This window comes from Asterias amurensis, chromosome 10, assembly GCF_032118995.1.
Source record: "Asterias amurensis chromosome 10, ASM3211899v1".
Classification (NCBI taxonomy): domain Eukaryota; kingdom Metazoa; phylum Echinodermata; class Asteroidea; order Forcipulatida; family Asteriidae; genus Asterias; species Asterias amurensis.
The window spans coordinates 4,341,875-4,350,623 of record NC_092657.1 but is presented as its reverse complement, the minus strand read 5'-3'; the positions used below and the strand labels follow the sequence as shown (position 1 = coordinate 4,350,623).

Below are 8,749 nucleotides of genomic sequence, written 5' to 3'. Positions count from 1 at the left end.
GAGAAGATTTGTCAAAATACATAATTATTATAATTAAAGGGTAATAGTACATGTATAAACAAAATCAGTCAGCACCTAAATACTTATATTCATAATTAATTTAATTATTTATTTAAAGCCATTGGACCCTTTCGGTACAGGGAAAAAAACAAGTTCACAGATTTACAAATAATTTACAGGGTTTACAGAAGGTGATGGTGAAAGACTTCTCTTGAAATATTAGTCCATGAAGTGCTTTACTTTTTGAGAAAACGGTAAAACAATATAAATTCTCGTTAACGAGAATTACGGATTTGTTATAAACACATGTCATGACACGGCGAAACGCGCGAAAACAGGAGTGGGTTTTCCCGTTATTTTCTCCCGACTCCGATGTCGGATTGAGGGCTAAATTTCCACAGGATTGTTATTTTATATATAAGTTGTGATACACGAAGTGTGGGACTTGGACAATACTGTTTACCGCAAGTGTATAATGGCTTTAAGACAAAACTTCAAAAAATTTAGATTATAGAATAACACACAAGGCACATAAAATTATTATGTACATGTACGATGAGTTAGTGAAATAAACTGCGCCAATAAAGTATCTAAACACTTACAAATGGTCAGATATATCGGAACCTGAAATAGTATGCCAAAAAATAATTATTAATTTCTATTCACCGTTAATTTCTGCACATTTTGACACATCTTATGTTGCGCTACGATGTTGTTTGGTGGATTTATGGGCACTTGAGTGGCTTAAGGTCGAATTTCAAAAGTTGCAAAAGCCCCTATTCAAGCTAAATCGTTGTATTGTGACGAGTAAGATCAGCGTTTCTTTTGCCCGCCCTTTATAAATGATTTGTTTGTCGCGTTTTGGATAAATCGGTTGCGATGAACATCAGCAATAATTGTCAGTAACCAAGCAAAGGGGTCAAAGATGGGTGGCATACAACAAAATGGGTTAAGAGCCAGAATCCCTGATTATGGTAAGACAGGGAAAGGTGTTTCAAGATAACAGGAAAGATGGCCATAACAGGAAAGATGGCTCAACTGACCAAACAGGAAAGAGGACGGATCGTTGGTTTGATAGAAGCCGGTATGTCGATTCGAGCTGCAGCTCATCAAGTTGGAACGTCACCAGCGACGGTCAGTAAAATGGTGGAATGGCTACCAAGCTCAGGGAAATGTGGACAACCTGCCAAGGAGTGGCCGCCCGAGTGTGACTTCTGCAGCAGAAGAAAGTGAACAAGTCCATCAAGCCTGACACCACTCTCGAGGGATTGCGACGCATCCTGATCAGGAAATGGCAGGGGATTGACCAGGGACAGATCAGATGTCTCGTTTGGAGTATGAGAAGACGACTCATTGCCGTTAACAGTGATGGAGGACACACCAAGTATTGAGGACAGGATATCAGCAGTTTTAGAGTTAAAGATACGGCCATAAATTTCATGGTCAAGTAAACGAAACGAGTTTGTGTCTTTTGTCTTGATTTTGTCTGTGTGTGAGGCTTGTGTGAGTTCCCTTCTGGATCGAATTGGGGTGAATAGGGGCTTTTGCAACTTTTGAAATTCGACCTAAGCCACTCAAGTGTCCATAAATCTACCAAACAACATCATAGCGCAACACAAGATGTGTCAAAATGTGCATAAATTAACGGTGAATAGAAATGAATAATTATTCTTTGGCATACTAATTCAGGTTCCGATAAATCTGACTTTTTGTAAGTGTTTAGATACTTTATTGGCGCAGTTTAGTAATAATAAACTTTTGGTTTAATTTTTGCCCAAGTGGCTTGCCATAGCTTGACTGAAGGATTGGCGCAGTAAACAGCCGCAGGCTACTATGCTTTCAAAATAATTAGTTAATTAATTTTTTTAGCATTGATTTGTTTTGATGATGACTGATACCTTAGATCGTTCAATGATGTATATTGAAGTAATTTGTTTTGTCATCAAAGAAAAATGCTTATAATAAAATTTAAAGAAATGATTTGCTTTTTTTTCTCCATCAAGCCCATCTGGAAGTATGCATAATTAAATTGGTTGAATAAATAATAACACTTTGTTTTGTTCCTGGTTCTTTTTTGACTATCTGAGTATTTACATAATCCTTGCTCTCCTGGCGGCCGTCGGGAGGAGGGTTACGTTATCGCAACTAAAAGAGAGCTAGCACTCTGCATTAATTAAACAGTTCGAAAGTTAAAGACAAACACTTTATCGATCGCAGCAATCAGGAAAAATTCGGTGTTAATTTTGAATAAATTATGCAAACTTAATAATTTGGTGCGCGCGCGGAAACTCCGCAGCCATGTTGAATTTTGCAAGATCCGAGCCAAGACCCCTTATGTTGCTTGAAAATCCTCAAAACAACACACACTCACGTTTTTGAGAAGATAAACACCGAATCGCGGTAAATTTGGAATTGCTGTGAATTCGCTGAAAAAGCGGGGACGATTTGTAGGGCAACTCTAGCAGGATGGCGACAGGGCAGGTCAAGTTGGACAGTGATATTGCTGACGATAGTGCAACCGCGGCACCCGGTATAAATCTACAGCACGCGACGTTCGAGCACCACCGGGTGCCGCAGCAGGCCGGTCTACCGTCGCCAGCTCAAGTTCTCCCCATGCCGATCGGAGTGTTGTCCGCTGCTCAGAACACGGCCGGTGCTCGGCCGTCCGCCGTCAACGTGTCAACAATTGTACCCATCCAAACGCTGAAGTACATGGCAATGAAGACTCAGCCACCATCAACACAGCAGTCGAAGCTTTTTGAGACATACAGCGATCACATTGATGTATTTCTGGTGGAGGTTTATCGCTGTAAACTCTGCCGGTTTCACACTGCGGCAAAGTCGGTCATTTCATCTCACATGTTGGAGAAACATTTCGACAGCAATCATGTGGATTCAACATCCAGTACGACCTCGACAAGGCCAACCCCAACTCCTAATAATTTTGGTAGAGGTACGCAAAGTAGTGGAGAAAATACAGTCGTTCATGTAAACGAAACACAAGCAACATCTTCCATGTCGATAAATATGCAAACGAGTGTCGATACGCCTGTGATACCGCAATTGCTTACAAGTACCAGGTCAGATGGGCAGATTGTTACCGTTCCAACCCATCAAGCAAAGCAGTCGCCCCCAATCAATAGCAGCGCAAAGGTGGAGAGTGACAATTTGAACAAGTCTCATCCTATCGTCGCTGCATCGGCCGTTAACGCTTTGGAGTTATTAATGGGAATAGGTAACAAGGGGGACGGGGAGACTTCAGCAGCTGATCTTGTAATTCCTGTCCGATTGACTACATCATTCAGTGCAGAAACTGGAAAACAAAATCTACACAGCAACGCTGCGAATCCGGAATCTGTGAGCACTAAAGTACTCGACGAGGATCTAATGGCAACCCTCAAAGTGGAAACGAGCCAATCGCAGGGAAGGTTGACGACGGTTGACGAAGAAGAGTTAGCCCAGACCCTCAAAATTGATGAAAAAGGGGACAGTGGAGGAGAAAGCAATGGGGACGTTGATGATGATGTTGATAGTAACCATGGTGATGATGATGGTGATGATGATGATGATAACGATGGGCTGATGGAGGAGGAGGTTGCGAAACCAACCCCAGTGCAAATCAGTCTCGGTTTGTCACAGATGTCAAACATCGACATTCAGGAGATTGCCAACACCGCGTCAAAGTCAAACCCGAAAGCAACCACAATCACCGTCCTCCATCACGGCCGAGGGGACGACCCTCCCACCGCGATTCAATTCAGGAAGAGTCGTCGGAGCCAGGCCGTCATCCCGACCGGGGAATCCCTCGGCATCGCCTCGCCCTTCGGTCAACGCCCATATCGGGGACACAAGAAGTTCTCCTGTACAACCTGCGGGGCGCGCTACAAACTGCGCTCAGACCTTGATCGCCACATTCACAAAAAACACAAACGCTTACGAGAGTTCTTATGTGAGATTTGCGGGGAGGCCCTCGCGACGCGGGCAGGTGTCAAGTACCACGTATCCAAGAAACACATGAACATCAAACAACTCTATCAGTGTAGCGACTGCGATTATAATACTTCCTACGAAGCGCGCATGGTGATCCACAGAGCAACGCACGACTCAAACTTCTATTGTAAGCTCTGCGAAAAGAAGTTTGTGAGCGCGGAACGCCTCAACAAGCACTTCTCATCTCCGCTGCACAAGAATGCCCTCAACCCACTTGTCTGCGAACACTGCGGGTACAGCACAAAGAAGAAAGACAATTTTGTGGTCCACATGCGCAAGCACACCGGTGAAAAGCCGTACAAGTGTAAAATCTGTAGCTATGCAAGTTCTGATGGAAGCACCCTCAAGGTAGCAATTAGACCCAGTAACTGGGGCGCTGTACTCCTTTTTTTCAAAATTTTTGTCATTATCGGTCCTACTAGCAATAATGACAAAAGTTTCGAAAAAAAAAAGAAGTACAGCTCCAGTTACTGGGTCTAATTAGCAATCTACTATTAGTGTTATTATCAATTTTGTTTTCTGTGGTGGTGGAGTACGCATTGGTTTGGGGCTGTGGCAAGAAGTTTAGGGGAGTAGGGTTGCCCCAGGCAGTGAATCTCATTTTGCAAAGGGCACTTTCAATTCTTTAGAAAATCTTGAAGTCAATGGGAAGCTTATGCACCAGTGCTCGAATTTGGGTGGGATTTTGCCAAATTCTGCGCTTACGAACACTTTTCCCCGCTTACGTGCAAGCGCCGAATTTCTGCGCTAGCCTCGTAAGCGTAGAATACCTAGTAATGTGAAGAAGCCAAAATTCGCCGCTAACCCGTGAAATACACTTGCAGTAAGCACACAATTCCCTGCTTCCGTAAGCGCCGATTCTGTGCTTGCGGTAAGCAGAGCCATGAAATTGGGCCCTGATGTCTTACCACTAGGTGTCTTACCAAAAGTTGTGGGTTCGAATCCCACCCAAGTGAGTTGCATGTGGATTTTGTTTCACAGAACTCGGGAAAGTACAGAGTACATGTACACAGTGCCTAATAGTAATACACATCTGTAAGGGTAAAAACAAATTACATTCTTTATCCCCGTTGCAAAATTAACTTGTTTTTATCCTTCTATACCAATCCTTAAAAAGGAACATTACAGAATTGGTTTTGCTAGCAAACAAGTTGCTGGCATTGTAAGCACTTTATGTAATCCACCATACATAAACTGACAAATGTGTATGTAGAGATAGATCGGCCATCTGGGTCAAGAGAGATCAGTGAAAAACCGATTACAAGTTTTGCATTGCATCGATGCCAAAACAAAAATGAATAAAACGCTCACTGAGCGATAAAATCCAAACAGGAAATTAAGTTATTTATTTCTCATAAAATATGAAATTTCAGACAGAAATATTTCAAGGGAGGTTGTCTACTATCATCATCATTAGACTGTGTAAGTTTTATATAAATCTGTGATCTTCACGATTTTTGTTTCTTACCAATTCTGTTACATTCCCTTAATTTAATATCTTCAAATCTATTTTTATTCCCTCCCCATCCCCCATTGATTTAGAAACATGTGATGGCAAAGCATTCAAGTATCCGCCCCTTCAAGTGTGCAATGTGTACTTTCTCCTGTGTGGACAAGAAGGGGCTTGACATCCATATCCGAAAGCACACCGGAGAGAGACCATTCAAATGCAAGTACTGTCAGTACGCTGCGAAGCGCCGGAGCGCCCTCAACATCCACATGCAGACGCACGATAAAGACAACTTGTACATACATGTAGGTGGACATCTTTTCTTGGGAGGAGAGTTGGCTCTGAGAAGAGCCGTTAGTTTGTCTAATTTCAGCAGCGCAATGCATTGTGGGAAGGAATATGGGGCGGTTTCTATGCAGTTTCTACGACTCAAGCACGCAACACCTATACCTTTGTGTGGGTTCAACAGCGCCCTCTCTTGATATTTTGCTATTCGCCACAAACCTTATAGTGCTGTTTATTTGGTGCACTATACCATGTACATGTATACGGGCCCTGGTATAGTCTGGGTTCCATGACCATTGTGTTTGTGCGCACACACACGCATGCCACACAACCAAAGTTGAGATCTATGTTCACCGCAAACACCATAGAGTTATATATAAGAACTAGAGGGTGCATGAGTGATGCTTCGTGCACAAACGCCACGGGACCGCAAGATGACAAGCGCATCATTCTGCATGCGCGTTGAATATGAAAAACACGTTTGAGTTTTTTTTTATTGAACGCTCACGCGATGCTGTTTGTTCAACTTACAAAATGGCCGCACAAACACACGCTGTGAGATGCCAGTTTTGTCAACTTAGAAAATGGCCGCCTGGGCGCATGCCGGGCGCGTATATAGGCATGTGCGCTCTCTAGTTCTTATATATAACTCTATGGCAAACACTGACATTTGCAATGAAAAAAAACCAAAAAAGGGTGCTTTGAAATTCTGTTACTTGAACTCCACCAGTGGGATTTGTCTGTGAGCGTGTGCGTGTTCTTGTGCCTTAGAAATCAAATCGGGAACGCTTCGTGCTTCTTTGATGTTCGCGTTTAGACGCGCATACGGTTTGCCCTACAAGATGGCGACTTCATAGCAGCAAAGGGGTTATTCAATACGGTCTATACCCTGGCTGTTTGTAGACGTTTTGTTTTGCATGATTTTGCTACTCAACACTATCATTCTGTGTGCACAAAAACAAGTTCAATCTCAATGTTTTGCTATGCAAACTTTCCGGACGAACCATTCCCAAGTTGTATCATGATTGATACATGTATTTTCTTGACTACCCCAATATGAATTTTCTTTGAATTAAATCATCATTTCTTTTTTCACAGGACGCAGTTATTGAAACGGTAGGCCAGGTCATCATCGAGACGTCAAACCACACACCCATACAGACCACCCTGGCACAGGAGCAACAGTTCACTACTATGTCCAACTACCAGCCGCCCCTGACTGTAACACAGAGACAGATAGTCCAGCCGGCAGGCAGTACCTCGGCTACTGGCCCTGCATCCGGGGGAATAGACTCGGCATACAATGCACAGGTATAATAGTGGTGACATAGTCAATGCCTCGAAATGGCCCACGGCCATCGATGTATTTGGGTGCGTTCGTTTAGCTTCCCTGGGTCGACCCTGGTCTGCCCCGGTACATTCGAATAGCTTTGATGGGGCTCACCCGAGTCAGCCCCCAGTGCCCTGCTTGTGGAGTGGATCACTTGGGGGTGTCCTGAGGTGCATGCCATCACTACGAGAGGGCGAGTGTGATCGTTCGATTAGCTCTTGTCAGGGGCTCACCCAAGGGAAGCTAATAACTTATTTTCTAGTTATACATGTGTTAATATTTGACTTCTTTCTTTTGCAGATACCGACGGGCAGTGCAGCAAAGCCAGTCCAAACGATGTGGCAGAACATATGAACGGTTCGCGGGCATCTGGACAGTAGCCTAAATGCCCTGAAAAAGGGAGAACTTAGTGCAGAAGGGTTTGTCGTTACCTTTGTCAGCAGTGACTCGCCAGTAGCCAGTAGGACCAGTTAGCTTTCCGTGTAACTAGTCCATCTGCTTTCTCACTAGTCCTCCGTTCTTAGATTGGTTATTTATCCATTTAGAGACCAAACTGACTGTAAGCGGCTTGAACCAAAATGCCCAGACCAGCGACAAACGGCCGCAATATTTGAACAACTTTTGCTCAAACGCGACGGACAAAGAAAAGGTATGGAACCGGATTGACATTATAGAATTATAGAAATATAGCATTTACTTCTGAAACAAAACCATGTACTTCTGTTTCGATTAATTTTCCTGCCTTTTTTTTTCTGAAAATAGCGCGGCAAAAAAATCAACAAGATACGCAATGTCTGGGCGTATGGTGATTATTATACAGAAATGAGTGGTCTCTAAATGTTTAATAAAAGTACGACTACAGAAACATCTCCGTAGTCTGTCAGCGATTGACAATGCACAAATAGAATGAACTTAAAGCCATTGGACACTTTCGGTAAACAGTATTGTCCAAGGCCCACACTTCGTGTATCACAACTCGTATATAAAACAACAAACCTGTGAAAATTTAGGCTCAGTTGGTCATTGGAGTCGGGAGAAAATAACGGGAAAACCCACACTTGTTTCCGCACGTTTCACCGTGTCATGACATGTGCTTAAAATAAATCCGTAATTCACGTATCGAGAATTGATATTGTTTTTATGTTTTCTCAAAAAGTAAAGCATTTCATGGATTAATATTTCAAGAGAAGTCTTTCACCATTATCTTCTGTAAACCCTGTAAGTTATTTGTAAATCTGTGAACTTTTTTTTTTTTTTTCTGTACCGAAAGTGTCCATGAGCTTTAATTAGTTTTTTGTTTATTAATGATATTACAACAAAATAATCCATTAAGCCCTGCCCACCATATCAACTGCCAAAGGAGTCTTCACGAAGTAGTCAGCTAAAAAAGATGTTTGGTTTTGGGATTTAAAAGTAAATATTGGGTGACCGAAGAATATTTGTTCATTGTTCACCACCCAAAAAATGAATTACAGTTATGTTGACTCGGTTAGTTTACCTTGTGGTTTATTAGTTGGGTTGTTAAAGTGTTCGGATTTTTGAATGTGCAACCTTGGTTGTGATTGGATGATAAATTAAGGTGGGCGGAGCTTACTGGATTTGTTTAATTTTTTGTATAGCATGACGAACCTCCCTGGTTACAAAGAAATCGGATTTGAAACAAAATTCAGTTTTCAATGATATTTTATTTGTAC

General features: G+C 42.6%; 1 protein-coding gene across 1 annotated transcript; it reads left to right on the top strand.

Moving 5' to 3' along the window:
• The first annotated feature begins 2,321 nt into the window (after positions 1 to 2,321).
• On the top strand, positions 2,322 to 8,596 carry LOC139943000 (uncharacterized). Its single transcript, XM_071939813.1, has 4 exons — positions 2,322 to 4,338; positions 5,533 to 5,745; positions 6,824 to 7,036; positions 7,356 to 8,596. Exons 1-4 carry the CDS (start codon positions 2,467 to 2,469, stop codon positions 7,407 to 7,409), a joined length of 2,352 nt encoding a protein of 783 aa, XP_071795914.1. The 5' UTR covers positions 2,322 to 2,466; the 3' UTR covers positions 7,410 to 8,596.
• Positions 8,597 to 8,749: the final 153 nt, after the last annotated feature.

Bases quoted from the DNA above. Each gene is read 5' to 3' on its own strand.
- LOC139943000 (XM_071939813.1), top strand. From the start codon at position 2,467: ATGGCGACAGGGCAGGTCAAGTTGGACAGTGATATTGCTGACGATAGT. The intron at 4,339-5,532 runs GTAGCAATTAGA...CCATTGATTTAG, and splicing joins CTGATGGAAGCACCCTCAAG to AAACATGTGATGGCAAAGCA. The intron at 5,746-6,823 runs GTAGGTGGACAT...CTTTTTTCACAG, and splicing joins AAGACAACTTGTACATACAT to GACGCAGTTATTGAAACGGT.